Source organism: Myiozetetes cayanensis, unplaced genomic scaffold, assembly GCF_022539395.1.
Source record: "Myiozetetes cayanensis isolate MyiCay16 unplaced genomic scaffold, myiCay2020 scf6-25, whole genome shotgun sequence".
Taxonomy (NCBI): domain Eukaryota; kingdom Metazoa; phylum Chordata; class Aves; order Passeriformes; family Tyrannidae; genus Myiozetetes; species Myiozetetes cayanensis.
The window spans coordinates 51236077-51256503 of record NW_026087853.1 but is presented as its reverse complement, the minus strand read 5'-3'; the positions used below and the strand labels follow the sequence as shown (position 1 = coordinate 51256503).

The window sequence follows — 20427 nt, the reverse complement described above, 5'->3', positions numbered from 1 at the left end:
ATAGAGGTTTTGCACTATCTGCTAGATGAGTATCACTTTAGATAGTGCTAGATAAAATAGCAATCAGAAGCTGATAAACTTCTTGGATTTATGTGAAACAAGTAAAACTTTTGACTAAATTAGAACTAAGTAAAAACTTTTTAGTTGGGTTTACCTTGAACTTGCCACTGAATTTTTCACACAGCTTACAGTCTTAAATCTTTGGTATGCTCTATTGACATCAAAGCCATCTTGTCTAACAGCATAATGAATAATGGGGCTTGGCTGAAGTAGGGAAGCTTCGAAGGAGAAGATTAAGCTGGCAAATAGCTTTTATTTCTTCCAACAGAAAAAGAAAAATGTTTATTAAAATATATCTGCTTCTCCTTAGCATGGGTAAAGTACCTTGTTGACAGGGCTTTGAAAGATTTCTGTAATACATTTAAAAATATTCTTAAGGTGTTTCCTTGTGTGGAATTTTACCTTCTGTTTTCTGTCTGTTTTCATTGGGCGTTCCCTTGTGAAGTTACTCTGAAAAGATGTTACACTTAAAATGTGCTGTACTGAATGACATACACTTGAAGTCTCCCTCTTGTTTCTTATAAGAAACATGATTCCTTCTTGCTACCTGAAAACCTCATTTTATGAGGCAGGAGTGAAAAATACCTTTTGAGAAACATGAGGCTCAGCAGATGCTCCCTTGAAGGTGCCTGTGCAGGTATCCCTTGGACTGACTGCTGAACTGAATGCTTTTGTGTTGAATGAATTGCCTGCTTAAAGGAAATAACCTCCAGTTTATATGGGCTGTGTTGAGGGTGATTCACCTTTTCAAAAGCATCTCAATGACTCACACAGTTACATGATATTGACTTTCAATGGTACTTCAACTCCTGAGTGCTCAAACCATTGCTGGGCATCAAAATGAGACTTCTGTTGTGTGTTGCTGAGAATCATGTGAAGGCAGTGTTTGGAAGTTGCCTGGAGCAGTGGTGTCTGGTAGAAGTGAGAGAAGAATGGATGCTATGCACCAAATCATGTGAGTGGGGAGGAGATAAAAGGGGGATCAGTGAGAGGTTGGAACAAGTAGGAGTCTGGCTCTGTTTCACCTGTTGGCAGACGTGAGCCCTTGTGCATTCCCTTGATGCCAAGTTGCTGTATTCGCCTTTGGGTTGTTCAGCCCAGGCTGTAATTCCTGTGCAGAAGGTCCTGTTGGTGCTTTGCAAAGCTTCCTTGGTGTAGTCCCACATGGAGACTGTACTGTTTGTGTCAGCAGCTCAGTGACTTCCAAATAGTGTGTGTCTCCTTTGGGGGACCATCTCTTTCCTTCTGGGGAGCATCTCTACGTTGGCACAGACGTAGTGTACCTCTCACATAGCACTGAAAATGAATGCATCATTGTGCATTGAATCTTCTTTAGTTGCAGATTTAAGTGTTGTACTGTCATCTAAGAGTGTAGCCATAGTTAGCATCTGAAAGAACTCACTGTCAACAGTCTGTTCGGTTTCAACTATGTTATTCATAAGATTTTTTTCCTCCCTCCAGCTGTTTCCACAAATTGAAAGACTTTATTTCAGTTTATAAATGCTATTTGCCCATTGTTCATGCTCACAGATATTTTCCATGCCCAAACATCCATCCTCCCAAGAAAAGAAATCCTGACTCTATAAAAGAAGCCATGTGGAATTATCCTTTGAGGAGAAAGTCCAAAATGGCACGGTATTTGACTTGCCATCTGCAAAGCTTCAACAGCTGGTATTCCTCTGCTGTGTATCTGTGGGTGGGGACATGGGGCACAGAGCAGAAAATGAGTGGGGTGTGGTTGCATTACCAGAGTTCTCATTTTTTGTGTTGTGGCTCCAACTTTCTCATTAGAACTGGAAATACCAAAACTTGCTTCTGTGAGAATTGAATGGAGCTGTTGCTTGTTATTTCGGTGGTACAGCTACAGTATGAGGTGAATTTATCACTACAGAAGTTCCAGATGTACTGGCTTTTTAATGGAAAGACTGGTCAAAAGGTTAAGAAAATGCAGCTGTCTGAAATAGCAGAGATAATACCTTGAAATTGCCATAAAATTAAACTGCAGTTTGGAAAAAAGCTCTCAAACTCCAAACCATCTTCACACATGCATTTTCTTTAGAGCTTCACCTGTAATATAGCTGCTGTGAGGAATCAGCTAAAGTGAATTTCATTTTTGTCACCTCTTTAGAGTATCTACGATCAGAAGGAGGATCCTTAGCATGACTCTTGCATCTAAAACAGGATAAATAAAACCTGTTGTATGCGGATGTCTCAGCATGCATTCTTCTTCAGGCTGAACAGGAGCAGGTTTTTCTGGAGGAGCTCAGATATTAGGCTCATTAGAAGAGAGAGGCAGTTATTCCATCAGGAAACTTCAGGTATTCATGCTCTGAAGGAACCTCTGTATCCTGGGGCATTTATAACACCTACAAATTTAAAGGAAAATTATCAGATAAAATACCTCCATCCCAAATCATCAGATGAGTAGATAGTCAGAAAAATATTTGGATTCATAATCACATAAATCATTACCCTTTTGGAGTTGCAAAAGGCATTTATTTTGTTCTAGAAAGGTGAAATGTACTGTTAGTCAGCTTTTGCCCACTGTCTGCTAGGCATGGGTACAATTGTATCTGTCTGTAATACAAATCACCTTCCTGGCATCATGAAAAGTTTCCCAGGTATTTATCTACCTTTTGGAGGACAAGGACTGAATTTTGAATGAACTGTGGCCAAGTTTGTGGTATCAAGTGGAAACCATGTGGAATTTGGCAATGCAGACTTCATTCCGGACAAAACTGTTTAATATCTGTCCTGAATGTTTAGATTTGTTTGTTAATCAAGCCCAGGGGAAAAAAATACATTCACATGAAGCTGACACTGAAGAGTTTTTGCGTAATATACTTTATAAGCCTCAAAGGCTGTATTTGTTTTACGATGATGGAATTTTTAGTAGGAAAGAATTGTTTATACTCTCTGTGTGTACTTTATTCTACTTAATTTACTTACTGAAAGACTAGTGTTGTTTGTGAAGTTTATTGTTGAATTGTGTGTGCAGGATTGCACATACATAGTTGTGCATAACTGCACCTACCTATCTGTAATAGTTTGTCTATTTGTAGATGCACATTTTCAATTCTCTGCTTACTGGTATTGGAAAGGTGGGTGTGCTTACAACTCAACTGAAGGAGAACAGTGAAGGAGGCAGGAGAGACGTGGGAGATGTAGTTTCAGTTCTGGTATCATCCTCTATGAACAGTAGCAAAGATGTGTTGGAAACTAGAGTTTAGCTGACTAACCACATGAGCATAAACTGTATGAAAGCAGAGTAGAATTCCAGTTTGCCCTTTCACTAAGTGAACTATATGTTATAATTGATCATAACAAACTGCTTTGACATTTTTGTTGTGAGTAGACAGGTCTAATTCTGAAGGTCAGGGTGATGCAGAGTTACTCTTACATGATAATCACATTTTAAGAGACAATAAAAATATTTTTGTGTAGGGAGTAGATCCAAACTGGACCTCAACTTAAATCCATAAGAAAGAAGAAAAGAAAGATGATTGCCAGCTTCAGTGCCAGGGCAGATGACATTGCCATTCGAAAGTTTGCTCAAATATGGACTCCCATGAGATGGGGAAAGTTTGACTCAAACTTTGCTGTAGGCTCATGCACTTGTGGAATGAGAGAGCATGTGTGTTCAGATAATAGATTTTACACCCTGGCCTTGTTGTGAAGAAGATATTTCCATATGGGTGCTATACCAAATTTACCCTACTGTGTGTGGAATGCTCTTCTTGGCAAGAGGCCAAAACATTCCCTGTAATGGAGAAGGGACTGAAATTATATCTGTTAATCTGTGTCCCTCAGGGTTATCTTGTGGCCATTTCTGTGTTGCAAGGGCAATTCTGGATATGCCTTTTCAATGAGATCATTGCAAAACCAAATTGCTGTTAAATTATATTTTACATACAGTTTTGAATTGAGTTAAAGTAGGAACACCAGTGCTAAAACTTTGGGTAGAAATGCTGGTGCCGGAGTGACGCTCCAAATACTATCTGGATAAAATTAATCATTTCACACATATTTTTTTTCACAATATTTCAAGTTCATGTTACATGTTTTAATATTGTTCAACATAAGTGGGAGCACATTACGGCACTGCAACCAATCTGGAAACAAGAAAAAGGACCCTGTTCCTGCATGCTCTGGCTACTTGTTATTCCTGGACACATCCAGCTGGATGGAGGGGCATGGTATCATGCTTTTTTTCTTGAGGCTGTGTTCTCCTGTGCCCTCTCCAGCATTACAGATGTTAAGACTTGCAGTGCGAGCAGAGAAGCGAGATTTGGGAAGCCCGGATCACCCATGGGAGCAGGGTGCATCAGGCCATGTGATGGGGTCTTGGTGGTGGGGCTCCCTTGTTATTCCTGGACACCTCCAGCTGAATGGAAGGGCACAGGATCACGAGGGCCTCAATGCTGGTCTGACAGCTCTGGGGGGGTCTTGGTCCTCTCCAGCCAGGAAACGAAGCAGTTCAATCTGTAACACTGCTCTGAGTCAGGTTTACTCCTGCCCTGAAGACTGCGAAGAAAGATTGTTCCCTCAGCAGAACTCACCAGTACAGTGGTTCTATTCAAGCCTGCATCTGGGAAGATAGTTAGTGCCTTCATTTGTAAAATTCCTATCATAGAAGTGTAAGTTCTTTGGAACAGCGGCTGGTCTCTTGAGAGGTCTCCAACATGTCATGTATGCAGCAGCATGTAAATCACTTTCATAAAAGGGAAGAGAAGCTTTTTCAAATCATCAAATACCATCTCACAGCCTGAATAGGTTTAAAATATCTTTCACGGTTTGTTTGTGGATTTGTTTTTGCCTCTGTCAAAAACCCCTCGCTCCCTTCTGCTTCTCTGAATGCAGCGTACATGGGAACAGAGCTGGTGTTTTTGTGGCTGCTACCTTGTTTTCCTAGCTGTTCTGGGAATGGCTCTTATTCCAGGAAGCCTCAACAGAGACTCTTCATTGGCAGGAGCCACAGTCTGTAGTGGTTTGGTGGCCGCAATCAGCTCGTGTGGGTGGGCAGGAAGGTGTTCTGCTGCCTCCTCCTACAAGGAATGTTAAAACAGGTTTAAGTATTTCCAGTTATTTCGCTGACTAGTGGTTGGAGGCCTGATGAAAGGTGATTTATAACACTTTTGCTTGGGGTAGCTTGTTGAAACTTTCCTTTCATGCAGATGACAAAGGTCAGTGCTGTGGGAACTGAACTCTTTTCTTGGGAAAAGTGCCTCTTCCGACGGCTGCGTACACCTGTGCCTGAGCCATGGCTGGGAAGACGCTCTCTTCAAATTCACAATCAGCTTGTCATAGTAAGGGAAGAAAGCTTATTTACAGGGTAGTTATAAACCCAGTGGGTATCACAGAGGACCATGGTACCATTTCATCTGCAATAGATTCAGTTTGTCATTTTATCTTATAAAAATATCCTTTCTAGGAAGAAACAGCTCCTTCTCTATTGGATCTTATTGGTGTTTTTTGTGTTTGTGAAGGGAAACTCTTGAAATTCCTTATGTTTCTTCTAATGGCTTTTCAGTGTAGATTCACATTTTCCTTTTTTTTTTTTTTTTTTTTGTGTGTGTTTTGTTTTAGTGTGGAAGAGTGAAATTCCAGCAAGGCTGACTTAGTGAAAACTGAATTAGTGTTGATGGCTGGACAGAAATGTAACTTGATCTCCTGTCTCCAGTGCTTGAATCAGGAACTGAAATAATTGTTCTAAGACTCTGGTCAAGTTGCCAGAAAATGGAGCGGTGCTTCTGCCAGATGGTCACCACAGAAGTGCCAGACATTCCTCCTCTCTTTGAGCCTGCAAGTGTGTGTATTTGAGAAGGAAAATACACACAGGCAGCAGGGAACTGAAATGCTTTTCTTTCTGAGGTACTTGCTGAGTGTGCAGTGCCATGGGCAGCGTCCGTGGAGATGGCTGGCAAGGGATGTGTGCACAAAGACTTGAGCACAGGAGTTTTCTGTGCTGAGCAGTGACATTTGTCTCTCTGTCACAGGGCTTGACAGAGAATATGAGGTAAAATGGGACTGAAGGACATGTCACACAACTCGAGAAGCTAGTTCAGTCCCTGAAGAAATTGTGGCTCACTGGAAGAGATGATGCTGCCTGCCAACTACTAAGTCCAGCTGTACTGGTTAATGATTGGTGCCTTTAATTGAAACCATTGTGCACTACCACAGCCCTGCCTTGTTGGAGCTGCTGGTGCAATAAATCTTGATTTTTTTCCATATTAGAAAACTGTGTTCTTAGGGGATTTAAAGAAGTTTCAGTCTTTTTTGCTCCCTGCCCCTCTTTCTGTTACTATAGCTACTATAATTTTTGTTAACAAAGGGAATAAGAAGTAGTTTGCTGTGCTTAGTTTGTTATTGTCATTCTGGTATAGCTGCAAATATTCTCTCAGTCCTTTCTCCACTCCTCTCTTCACCACCCTCCATTCTCCTACCCCAAAAGAATTCTGAAAAGAAACTGCAGGAGTCTGGGAACTGCTTGTCTCCTGCAGTCACTGCAGGGCTGTATGTGCCTGGGGAACATGGGGAATGAGGCTTCTCCTCATGTAAATTCAAAAACTTAGTTTGGGCTTGTGTAGCAGATAAGTAACTACACAGAGTTTGGGCAGTCCTGGCTCTTGTGGATTTGCACCTGCTTTGCAGGACTGCAGGAATTTCTGTCTCTTTTGGTGAAGTCTCATGTCAGGTTCCCACAGTATTGCAGATCCTTTTTCCTTCAAGTATCTTTGGGAAAATTTAAAGCAAGATTTTGGCCATGGAATGAAAACACCCCTGAGCATGATGAAAGATGGACTACTTTCTCTGGGGGACACAGAGTGTATTCCTAACATGGAGGGGAAGAATGGGAGTATGTTTTTCTTCCCACTTGTGGTTTCTTATTGCCTTTTTATCTTTCTAAAAAAATCTCTTCACTGTCTAGTCTGCCACCTGTGTTTTTCTCATATTATGTTAGTTATCCTTCATCTCACCTTTGTTCTATCGGTCTTCAACTCACCTAATATTTGTCTGAACCTCACCCTTCCTTTCTGTTCCTTCTTTAGCATGCATCCTCTGTTTCAGTGGCACAGTTAAGAGGAAACTTGGGGTTCACTCGTTTGCTGGATCCACGCTTCTCACCCATAGCTGTGTTTACTTTTCTGAGGTGGGAGGTGGAACTTAGGCAGGCAGGGCATGGACTGCACCCTCTCAGTCAGGCTGCTCACACTGTAATTTATCATCCAAGAAGCACAGGGGGCTTGGGTTTGTTTGTTTTGGCTTGGAACATGTAGAGTTTTAAGGAGAGGGAGGCAGCAGCCAAGATGTTCATAGACAAGAGGGGAATCTGAATCAGGAAACCACTGAGCATGAGACAGGTGCTCACTGTCCCAGGAGAGGCCAGTTTTTAGGAAGGCAACCATGGGAGGCAGAAGAGGGTGGTTTTGGTGACTGCAGGAGCTGGTGAGCAATGGCTTGTTGTCTCTGTTGCTGATGGGTTTATCGCTGGTGAAAGCCCCATGTTTGGGATCCACCATATTTGTGGAGAACTATGTTGGTAAACAACAGCACCTCACTGTTCATGTGTGAGGTAAATTATAAAGTTACTCCTGGTCCATACCACTACCCTGAGAAGAGCAGTGATATTTAGACATATCAAGCCATAGACTTCTGGAGTAGGAAAAATAGGAACACCTTTGGGAATATGGGCCTTTCAACCAAATGCCAGAATGTGGGCGATGTGCTTTACTCTCTGGCACTGAATTTGAGGATCTCACCTCTAATCAGGTTTCCTAAGACTGCTAAAGAAATCCATGTCAGAGCTCAAACACAGCTCAGAGTTCCTGCATCCTGCAGATGTTGCTTTAAGTGCAAGAACATAATTTCCAAATGTAAACAGATACCTCTCCTGAAAGGTTCTTGCACAAATCCCTAATACAAACAAAGGACTTAATTGCCATCCCATTTGTTACTGTTAATGCCTGTGTCCAGGGTCACTTCTGGATGTACTTTGGATAGAGGGGAATTAAAATCTTTTCTGTGCCTTTCTACAGATTCTCTGGGTAACTGCCAAGATCTAAGGAGACAGACCCAAAGTTGTTCTCATATCTTGGTGCAAGCCAAGACAGCTTCGGCCAATATTTTCTACTTACATCTGTGAGGCCTCCAGCCCATACCTCATCCTCCCAGGATGCTTTTATATCATCATATTGAGACAGTCCATGCAAATTAATAATTGCTTCACTAGCAGCAATAGCACTGCAGATTGGGTATCATGGATGGGACCTCCTTCTGGGACACGCAGAGCAGTAACACAATTACCAGGACATAGTGATCTAACTGGGAGATTCATAGTGCCACCAAGTATCAGTTCTTGACCTTACTGAGGCACTGGTATTCAAAGGTGATCTACTGCTGCTGTAGAATTTGTTTTTCATACTGTCTCAATTGCAGTTGAAAAATGAAAGGCTATTTTGAGAGTTTTCAAGCTCTGTTGGTGTCAACTTCACTGCTGTCACTTGGGGCATGGGAGAAGAAGCTCGAGGGTCTGTTTGTATAGGCAATGGGAAACCAAATTATTAATTTATAGCTCACTGCCTGCTCTTAGATAATCCATGAACTATATTCTAACTTCTAAGCATGCCCTTGGCAAGTTCCCACCCTAAATGTACAGTGTAAAGAACATCTGTATGGAGACTTTGTGTGGAATATTTAAAATGCTGTCAATTCTCTGCATACAGACAAGCTCTGACATGTTTCTGCTTTATAGAGTACAAATCAGTGAATGAAAATGAAGGTCATTAGTCTACCCTGAAAAGTTAAATCATGTTTAAAGTGCAAGATAATAGAGATCTTGTTAAGCCACCCTCTGTATAGCAGAGTGTACCTCAGATGTTTCTGGACAGCACAACTTGCTTCTAGAAAAGATGTCCATACACAGCAGTAGTCAGGAATAGCTCAACTGGCATAACTCAGTGACTCATAAGAAATGTATGGCAAAATGAAGTCTGAATATCTCTGTCTCTCAAGTCTCTATGCAGCTGCATGAAGATTCCCCTTCCTCCCATCATGTCTTATTAAAACATTACACAAGACATATAACTGCTGATAGCTCTGCAGTTTGCACTTTAGCGGTGTTCTGAGTGGAGCCACGTGTGCCTGGCAGGCAGGAAGGGAGGTGTGCTCACATCACTGGACATAGTTTCTTGCTCTGTATTATAGCTGTGACCTGTGTTTTTTGCTCTAATGAATCAAAACCTCCAGCAGCTGCAAAGTCAGGGTGTTTCTCAGTTGTCCAGCAGGCTTTGTCAGTCAGCCTTGGGTGAGGAAGGTTCAGTCATCAATGTCAGCTCAATAGGGAGGTTCCTTTTAAGACTTACTAAGACTCTCATCTTGGTTTGTCCACCCCACAGTGTGCACTCCCAGGCAGTGTGTCCCATGAACTGTGCTTTGAATTGCATTGGAATGTTTTTAGGGACTGGTGACGTCCTATGGGAGATACCAAAAGACATTCTATTTTCTCATTTATCATACAGTTTGTGACACAAAAAATATTAGTGGAAAAGAATCTGTCTTCATAAACTGGAAACTAGATTAGTTTAACCTACTCTCTTCCTTAGCAAATTTATAATTTGGTTTTTGTGTCACAAGGAACAGCTCATTATTGTGCAAATGATGTTGGTGTTCCTACTAGAGGACTGTGACTTCAATGAGGAGTAACCAACAGGAGCAGGTGAGCTCCAGAGACCTAAATGGGTGATTTTATGCAAAAATCCTGAGGATGAAGAGAAGGAACAAAGGAAGAATAATAGCAAGGAATTGTGATATATGTTGAGCACGGTTTCCAAGTAGGCTGTTTTCATAGCGATATCTGGTCATTGTGGAAATGTTTATATTGCAGATGGAAAAATATAGAGACCTCTGATTATTTTGTTCTAAGTCTGCATTGCAAAATGCGATTACTAAGGGCTTTCAACAAATCAGTTTATTATAGGGTTTGTTGAGAGGACTTAGCAGATTGTGACTGACACTGAAGTGCAGCAGAGGGAAACCAGAAGACACCTTTTTGTAGTAAAGTGATCCAGACCTGAGGTGCACTACATATTTTTTTCTTGCTGAAGCCATGTGAGAGTAATGTAGATGCTTTGCATCTAAACCCAACTTCCACTGTATGAAATCTAGGAGTTTTTCTTACATTAAATATGTGAGTTTCTGCTGCATTCATGTCAGACAGAAGATGTCTTGATGAATGTTTTTCTCATTTTTTTTCTCTCTTTGCTCTCAAAAAATTAAAAGCAAAAGTAACTTGTGTGTTTGCAAGTCTAAAATAGTATTTTATACACTATAGGAACATATAACACTTAAGAGTGCTGTCCACAATCAGAAAGATTTCTGTCTTAAAGGGAAAGCACACAAATTCAGTTTTAAGTAACGTGTTTTGAAACAATTTTTGAGGCGTGTTTTCCTGACAGTCCAGAATAATCTAAATGAACGACTGAAAATCAGCTTTAGGCAAAGGAGAAAGCTCAGATGGTTGGTTTTCAGATGAATGGGCTCCCTGAAAGAGATGGCTGTGTAAGTCATGGGGTGAGAATGTGTGGCGTTATAAACTCTTTCTACTGTGATGTCTCAAATCAAGATAATTAAACTTCAAATAGTCAATGTGTTTTTTAAAAACCATACCTTTTCTTCAACCTATACAGGGAAATAGTGACTTCTGATTCAATAACAGATGTGTGTTTTCTGTTAATGTCTCCTCCTTGCTTCCCTGGGGATCAGTCCCTTTCAAAGGAGCCTTCAGTTTAATGCAGTTTGATTTGTCAATGGATGTGTACTTGCTGTATTCAGTGAGAGCTCTTTAAGCACTCATTAGCACAAATGAGTTGGTAGAAGTCACAATGAAGTTACTTCCCTGCTGGTACAGCAATAGCTGTAATTTATCTCGATTGGAAGGAAGCCTTGTATGGGGTACTACCCAGGTGAAAATGGCTGGTGGTTTCTGTACTAGATGTGGCACAAATCAATCTGTCTATCCTGTATGCAGAAAGAAAGAAGGATTCAGTCCAAAAGCTGGATTCTGTCCAGCTTCTTTCAGCTGAGACACAATTCTAGTAATGTAAGAGAGCAAAGCACAAACAAAACCTTATTGGTCCTTTTTAATACTGAAGCAAGTAAGGTAAAGCAAACACCCCAAGTGCCAGAGAGTTCCTGTAATTACATTTAGAAGTTTTTCAAATCCAGTGACCTCCATAAGCTGAGAATCATGGTCACACCCAGTATTTGTGAAAATCCCTTCATAAAAGATGAATGCAAATGCAGAGTAGTACTGGTCTCTTTGATTTTCATGTTGTTTCCCTTTCATTTGGAAGCTGTGATTACCCCGGCAGTGCTAAGGGTAACACAGGAGCTTAGTGATGAATTTATACCTTTAAACTGTAGTGTGTTTCAAGTGAGGTCTGTTCTTTCCACCGGGTATTGTCCATTTTCAATTCAAGGGGAAAAAAAACAAGCTCCACAGAAGATAAATGAAGTAATAGGATGGTAAAGAAGGGTGAGCGAGACAAATGAGGAAGGCACAACTCAGGCTAGTGCAAGAGTATCAGAAAAGGGAAAAGCATTTTAGGAGGCACAAAAACAGGAAAGGAAGGTTGAGGGGGAATAGAGAACTGTCCCTGCTCTGGGCAGTGTGCCTGCTTTTCACCTGCCTGGTTCTGCTGCCACCCGGGACTGCCAGCCTGTGCTGAGGGGAGGTAACTTCTTTCCCCTCCAATAAGTGCTGAAACATCAGTTTCCTGGTGGTACCTGTTCAGTTCAGTGATGACTGAACTGCTGAGAGGGTGGGTTGGCATTGCAAGGGTCAATGACAACCAAGTCCACCACTCCCTGTTGGTTATACTAGGAAGTTTGTGCTCTAAGTAAACTCATCATCTGATTGGGAAGACTGCAGAGCAGAGAGACTGCCCATTGACTTGATTGGAAGCAAGCTGTGGATTGGAAACAAGCTCTTCCTTTGCTTCTATTATTCACAAACAGCATCAAGGTTGGAAGAGACATTCAAGGTTATCTAGTCCAACTGTCAACCATAATCACCCCTAAACCATATCCCCAAGTGCCACATCCAGACATCTCTTGAACACTTCCAGAGATGGTGACTCTACACCTTCCTGGGCAACTTATTCCAATGCCTAACCACCCTTTCAGTGAAATTTTTTTTTAACACTTAATTTGGGTCATGGAAGGTTCAGATTAAGTCCATTTTCTCCTGTCCTTTCACTTGAGTTGTGACAGAAGAGACCAACCCCCACCTCGCTATACCCTTCTTTCAAGATAGTTGTAGAGAGCAATGAGGTCCCTCTGATCTTCTCCAGACTAAACATCCCCAGCTCCCTCAGCCACTGCTCATCATCAGACTTGTGCTCCAGATCCTTCCCCAGGTCCGCTGCCGTTCTCTGGACACACTCCAGCACATCAATACCCTTTTTGAAGTGAGTGACCCAGAACTGTACGCAGTCTTAGTCACTTTTTCTCAGTCAGGGCCTCGGGTATATGTAGCTGTGTGAATGGCTTGATCTTGTTTTCTCACTTACAGACTATGCTGCAGTGTAATGTGACTCAGGCAGGTGCACACTGCTGATGGCACAAGGTCTGTTTTTCCAGCATTGAGGACTCACTCTGAAGGCAGTCAGTTCTCGTGTTTTAAGAAGTGTGTTGGTGTCATCACAGTCTGCATGCTGCGAAGACTAAACTTAGGATGAAATAGTTGAATTTATACTTTCTGAGAATCTTCACTCCAAGTCCTTGCTGAGCAGCTCCTTTAGCTCTTTGTTTTGGTTTGGATGGTATTGGGTGGCTAACCTTACAGCAGCACAACTTACAGAGCAGGTATGCCTGATGAAGGCAAGTAGTTCTTGTAACAGTGTTCTTTGGAGTCTCTACAGACGCCCTCTCAAGGCAGGAATCTTACAAAATTTTATTGGACTTTCCAGTTCATCAGAACTGACGTTGTTCTGGGAGGACATAATTATCTGTGTTACTGGAAGGGAGTAGGCAAATTGCCACAAAGCAAGCTGTGACTCCTAAACAACAGCTTAGCTATACAACACCTCTTGAAATGTGGTTTTCTGCCACCTAAAGCACTCAGAAAAGCATATTAACGTGCTAAGCTGACTTCTCAATGCCTAGAGATGTTCTGTTGCAGCTACTCTTAAGAGAAAAATAAGTAGACCAAATCAATTATTATTAATATATTTCTGAGAGCTTGTATTTATTCTAAAGTACTTTTTCAAAGCATGATTTTGTTTTAAAAGCCTCTATTTCTTCCCTGTTATGCCTTCCTGTCTCCAGGGCCCTGTGGATAGGAAGGTATGTTGAGCAAAGTACTAAAAACAACAAAACAAGACCCCAACAAACAAACAAAAACCAGGGATGTCTGTTGAACTGAATAAATTGCAATTGAAAAGTCCCTTTCTGCTCCTGTTACATTAACAGAATGGAAGATGTTGTGATTCAAATTATGAAAAAGTTTTCTCTAAAACATGTTGACCTGAGACACTTTGTATAGACACTGCTTGAGACGCCTGGGCCTAGACATGAATAACCAGGTTCAGTGTTATCCAGCTTCCACAGAAGGAGAGGAGGGAATCAGTTATTGGAAAGTGTTAACTGATGGACAGAGTGTGTATTAGAAAGCAGAAGGTTTTCTTGAGACCTTAGGAGTATGTAAAGAGTGAATAAAGCACTCTTCGTTGCTTTGACTTTTCAGGGGCTTGCTCCAAGCCTCACTCCCATTCACTTGCACTGTAGCGGGACTAAGAATGGGTGCTTCCAAAGTGCTGGGATGCTTTAGGAATGTAAGGATTATTTTAAACTGCAGTGGGGAGGAGTATAGGATTTACCCCTTCTCTGCTAACATTTGTTAATGGAATTAGCGATTCAGTGTTACCTTAAGGTTCCTTAGCCCAAAGTGTGATGGCTATCAGTGCCTCATCTGTCCATAAAAGAACTCCGGGTCACACTTCAATTTTAAAAATATAAGGATACTGTTAGGAGCAGGGCAGATTGTGATAAGGATTACTCTGTCATTGGGCTTCCTGCAATGACAAAAATCTGTGAGGAAATATCTGCATTGCAGCAGCCATTTTCAGTCAGGATGCTGAACCCTGACTGGCACGAGCAGTAGATCCCATGTTGTCATCACACATATTTTTGTGTTTGTCTGTCACCTTCACCTTTTGATCCTGATAAATGGTTTGTGGAGGTTTTAGGTAAAACTGATGTAATAATGAAAAATGCCCAGATTTTACCATCTAGGCTCATTAAATTGCCAGTTTGAGAGCTGTCCCAGTGAAATTAGTGAGACCATGTCTGGAGCAAAGATTACAGACTATGGCTACACAAGGATGTCAGAGGAATTCTTTAAACTTTGTCTAAAAATGAAGAGTTCTGTTGTATTTGTAAATGTAGTTAGATGGTTTACTAGGCAATGTGGAGGAATCTGTGTGACATGACTATTTTTGGATATGTTTTAACAGTATGTCACAATACTTGAGAGATTTTGGTTTTCATTGCTCCGTGAAGAATAATTTGCAAACACTGTATTGAAGAATGCTCTCACCCAAGCTCAAGGGATGTGATTCTTACCATACAATGGTTCAATGATCTTCCAGGGCTGTCACACTCATTTGAAGACTCTACAGTAACTTGCCACATGACCATAAAATTTAGTCTAGGTTTCCTTTGTCTCCATTTGTTTTGTTTTGCTTTTGGGGGGGGGAAAGTGGGGGGTGTATTGAATTTTTTTTAGGGGGTGGTGGTAGTATAAGCCCTTCCTTCCAGACACCTCTGTAAATAGTTGATTAAATACTTTTCTGCCATGTTTAGGTTGTTTGCATTTTCCCTGCATATGCTGGGATGATACAGCATCACCTGCAGTAAAATATTAATCTAAAATAAGCATTAAAGAAAAATTACGTGCAAAAGTCATCTGGTATCACCATAAATACTGGAGTCTCAACTGCATGGGAAGAAATATGCTTATCTCACTAAATTTGAAATATCTTGTGAAATTCTTCTAGAACTCAATTCCTCTTTTGCTGAAAACAAATCAGTGTGACCTATTTGACAAGTAAGGTAGCTTTGAAATGTGAGGTTTAAATAATAATTTAAGTATTGACCACAATGATATTTATCAAATTTTTTTTTTTTTTTTTTTTTCGATATGTTGGTCAGTATCCCATTTTTTGAGGGTTTCTTGGGCTCAATTTTGTCTTGCACAGAAAAGGAAATCTTGGAAAATTAATGTAAAGCATACATGCTAGCAGTTATTATTTTCCTTATGCCACGTTTAGGTCCCTAATTTTTCTTGTATTATTTTTGAATATGTGATTTAGACAGATTTAATGCCGTAAAAGTATTGAAGTGGAAAGCGAGTGGAAAACATTGAAAAACTGCCTGCTCCCTGTGGAATGTACAGTCCTAGAAAGCTTGGCCAGCATCAGCAGGCTTCCTTTCTTGTCCCAAGCAATCCCTTTTCCAGCCGGAACAAGCAGTTCTGTAACAGTCCTGTTATCTTGATAATGTAACACTAACAATAACAATGAGACACTGGAGGAATTTGGGGGAGCTTCAGCGTAGGAAAAAAGTGTTACCAAATGGGGAAGAAAATCTCTGGTTAATCTGTGAAAATTGATACAAGACACTGGAGAAGGACAAGTAGACCTGGAGTCTGTGGTCAGCATGATTGCCTCTGGAGCTGCAATCTGCAGGAGATTTTCTGACTGTATTTGTTTGGAATGAAGTGGTTTAGAGAATGTCCCTTCACTGCGATGGCTTTGTTAGTACAGGGATTTTTGTGTGTTGTCAGTTCCCAGCTTGCTTTTCAGCATCACATTACAGCGGCTTCTCAAGCAATCTGGACTTACTGTGGGTTTCAGTAAACAAGAAGTTTCGTAACACTCCTTATTTTTACATTAGCTATGCCATTAATGGTCGTAAAAAATGGTAGCTCTGGTCAGACCCTGGGTGGCAGTGCTGTAAACCATGGTAGATAGTTTATAAACTAAGCAGCATCTCAGAAACCACCCAGAGTGGTGCCAGCAGAGCTACAGAATCCTGGATAAATGACTCCTTTAACATCAGACGGAATAAGAGTACTGTTCTATTTCTTTCTCAGGGGACTCTGTTGGCATTTTAGAAATGTTATCATGACATGAAAATACCTTCCTCCCTCATTTTGCAGAATATTTCTCAAGAGATTACAGTGACAGAGGAAATGGCCACTAAGAGCTGTGCTCTGTGCCAGAGAAACATGGGATATAGTCAACAGAGGAGCATGATGTTAGGGAATATCACTTCTACATCCTTGGGATTACACATTGTCCTGTATCCATATCATCATATTGTCCCTTCAGTCATAGCATGACATTCCCATTTAAGATAATGGGATGAAAGCAAAATAAATCACGGTACTGGGCTGCTTCTTTACCAAAGTGCAGCAACGTCAAGAAGTAAGACCCATCTTTTGGGCACTTAACTGAATATACAGGGCTGAAATTAAATTCACAACTTTTGGGATTACTGTATTACTAAAAAAATAGCTAGGCATTGCTAAAGTTTCATTATATTACCTGAGGTTTTAAAAGTGTCCTAATACAGTTTTACTTAAAGAATCTTGAGTGCAGCAGAGAAAACCATTTGTGATACTTTCACGCCATAAGCAGATTTGAAAATTATATTCAACAAATCCACTATTGAATAAATTTCACTATTAGAAAATATTTCCATAATAGAACTGCATTTTAAAATTGAGAAAGCTTCCTTCATTCCTTGGAATAGCTTTTGTGTCATCAAAACATCAGTCATTGCTGGGCTCTCCACATACACTGATGGATGGAAGGACCACACCAAACTTGTGATATTTTGTGAACTCGGTATCAAGCTCTGTTCATTAGACAGGTCAAAATCTGATGCACACACCTAATTCCCATAAGATATTTCCCTTTTTAGCCCTGGGCTCTAACAAATTTGGCTGTGGATGTGAAAGAGCAGCAGTAGAGAGGTAGGATTTAGTTTATCAGGATCATAACCAGACTGACTGCATTTTATGGAATGAAAAGCAACCTCGAGTTCTGCCTTTATACAGCATAGTAGTCCTAGCAGTTAATTGTGAATTGGGCTTGTTGAAGCTTAATTTTTTTCTTCTTACAGATATCCACATTTCTAGAAAGCAGAAATGACCATGACTGCCAACAAGAATGCCAGTGTCAACAGCAGAGCTGGAGGGAGTAAAGTGCCCCAGGACACTCTGGATAGGTAAGTGGTGAACTGCAAGATCTGTAGATTCTGAGAAAGGTTTGTTTGTGTTGGAAACAAAATCCCTGTTCAAAGGTAAGCTTCTATTCTGACACATCTCTTGGCTGGGAGAAGTTTTTTGTAGGGGCAGGAGGAACTGAAGTATGAGTAAAGGGCTGCTGCTGGTGTATTTCTGTTGGGCTGTTGCTGCTTTCCATCTGGTTATAAGGAAGGTGATTACAAGGAAGGACCTGTGTGGAAGGTGCTGTGCAGGCTTCAGGAGACTTGGGCTAAATTTCTCAGCCATGTGACTGCATGACAACCTCCAGTTTGTTTTGTCTTGGTTTCTGTCACATTTTCTCTGCTGTATCTGCTGTTGCAGACTGGGGTCAGACTGTCTCCTGTTGCAGATCAGGCAGTGAGTGGGAAAGGGCTGAATGTAAAGTACAGGGCACATCTCTGTTTCTTTGCTTATTTGTCTTTTCTGTAGCATTAAAGTAATTTGAAAGGTAGATCCACACCTGATAAGCTGCACCATGGTTGTTCCTAGCTGACGGAAGTACAGTATGTGCACAGAAGGATTACACTGGGAGAACTCTACTGTTTCAAATACACTAGTAAACACTGGGATACAGGTGAGGAGATCACAGAATTACTGTTCAGTTTTGTCCACTTGCAAATGAAATGTCAGAGGCAAAAAGTCCCTGTATTGCAGCTGCCAGAATAGCTGGCATAGATGGAAAAGTTCAGACAGAGAAATTAAGGAGAGTTGGTTTTGATCCTAGAGGGGAGCTGCAAGTCAGCTCTAAAGTGATGTTGAATGATGGCTTGGTTTGTCATACCTGTCTTTGTATTCTGAACTTTTCCAAGCACAAACAATAGGAAAAAGAAAATATAAATTACATTCTGAGATTTTTCAGGATGAAAGTAACAAAAAATATATATTTAGCAGTTTATTTCTTTTCTGTTTTTATTTTAAGGAGAACTTCTTTTTGATGACACATCTGTTTTTCATTTAGACACTCTGGGTTTTTTTTCTCAGTTTTAGACCTTTCCATGGCTGCCTCTGCATTACCTTTTGTATCTAATAACTTATTGCTCTCTTCCAGCTCTTTACCACATCTTCTTCCCACTTATCTACACATATAATTGAATTACAATAATCCCAGACAATTTTCCTGAGTTGGATGAAGTGGGTACATCCTGATTACCAAGGGATAGGCCAGTCTCCAAAGTAGCAATGAGTTAGCAATCAGGAGCCTTAAGTTAGAACCCTGACCCTAATCCTGTCTGTGCCAGTGACCTCCTTCGTGGCATCATCACATCCTTCCCGTGTCTAAATCTGTCATTAGGTTGATCTGCCTTTCTTCTTGCTGGTGTTGTTCTCCTTTTCTTTTTTAAAATGTGCAGTCAAATCAAGATAGAGATAACTGGCATCCATTCTAGTGGTTTTTATTAGACAATATTACACTGTGTTAAAGCTCAGCAGAGATGGACTCGATATCCTTGTACACATCCCAGTTTGTTAGTTTGTGTGTTTGCCATCTCTTAGTACAAAACAGTAAAAACATAATATAAAGAGGGCCCAGAGCAGCTAGAGAAATTTCTAGAGAACTATTCATATGTAGATACTAAACCCAGATCTCTAATGATATCTGGCATTCTCAAGCTGCTTATCATCCTTCCATCAGTGCATACAGATTGGTGCTGGCAACTTGGGTCTAGACTTCAGCAAAATTTTGGACCAAATGTTTAGTTTTAAAATCTTTTTCATTCTGAATAGCTTAGAAACTACTGTGGGATACTAAGTTACTGGATAGTAACTGTCAAATAAACTATCTTTCCTTATCATCATCATCATCATCTGTTTTGATTAGAATTTGTCAGGAAAAGATTTTGTAAGTACAAGTATGAGCCTGAAGCTAAGGAAGATCTTTGAGTTGCACTTGCACAAGTGGGGAGATGAGTAGGTGGTCAAGCACCATTTCTCCCTCCATTATTTTGCCTTATGCAATCTTCTTCACCTGTCTTTGAGAAACCCTGTAAGAGGATGCTATTTGAGTCAATCATGAGGATTCTTCGTTTTAGTCAGACTGTAAATCAGTACTGGAATAAGCACTGGCATAATAAAAGTTCAAGGCTTGCAGGATTTATTGCAAACATGTTCAAACATTCACTTAAACTGAACAGTCACTCTGCTTTGTATGGGATTTGGCTGGACATTTGGAAATCTGCAAATGTATTTTATAGTTTGTGGTAGAAGAGTTTCATTTAGTGCTGATATTGCTGCAGCATAGGTGTATTAATCTCCTGGTGGCTAAGGCATATTTTTAGTGTTATTTTCTTGTCAGTCCTAGTTTTGGTGAGGTTTATTGTTTCAAGACTGTTTGCTTGGACTTGATCTCAAAGGTCTTTTCCAACCTCAGTGATTCTAAGATTCTAAGACATGGAGGTGTGATTCAGTGATTTAGTGTCACCAACTGGTTCAAACTTTTGTGATTCTTTATGGATCCGAAACAAAGGTCAGTAAAGTCTGTATAAGTCTTTTTGATTACTTTGGCTGTGAATCAGATCTCTGTGGATCACAGATTTAAATTTTAATAATAAAAGTCTTCAAAAAGAAGGTGCCTGCAAGTAAACAGCAAGCATCAAGGTTCTTGCAGTAACTAAGATTCTATTGTTCCTCACCAGGGCGTGGATTCACATGAGCCACAAGAGCCATTTTTCCACCAGATTTGTGTGAATGGCAGTTTAGGAAATGAGGGAGAGACAGAGCAGAGTGAGGACATTATTTGGGAGGGTAACTGTGACTCTTTCCTGAGAAACTGGCTGTGGGATTCATGGGTTTCTGCCATAAGCACAGGAGGGGAAAATCCTTGGATTTGAAGAAAGTGAAGTGATTTTAATAAATAAATCCACACTAATGTATTCTTTCTGAAGCTACTGGAGGCTCATTCACCACTTGTTACAAACAGATTTTTGTGTGTTTTAGGTGAGACAAACCTGACTGTGTCCTGAATAGGAAAACTGTAGAATGATGACAAGGGTATTGAAGGTAGGGAACATTTTCAGTAGAAGGCAAGAGTAGATTGATCA

The 20427-nt window shown here is 40.7% G+C and overlaps 1 protein-coding gene across 4 annotated transcripts in view; it reads left to right on the top strand.

Moving 5' to 3' along the window:
* Positions 1-20427, top strand: part of DENND2B (DENN domain containing 2B) — a 167065-nt gene that overhangs the window by 55062 nt on the left and 91576 nt on the right. For all 4 annotated transcript variants that reach the window (XM_050337187.1, XM_050337189.1, XM_050337186.1 and 1 more), the window contains one exon: positions 17248-17352. In XM_050337187.1, the coding sequence (XP_050193144.1) occupies positions 17273-17352 (80 nt within the window). In that variant the 5' untranslated portion in view covers positions 17248-17272. The remainder of the gene's footprint in view (positions 1-17247; positions 17353-20427) is intronic.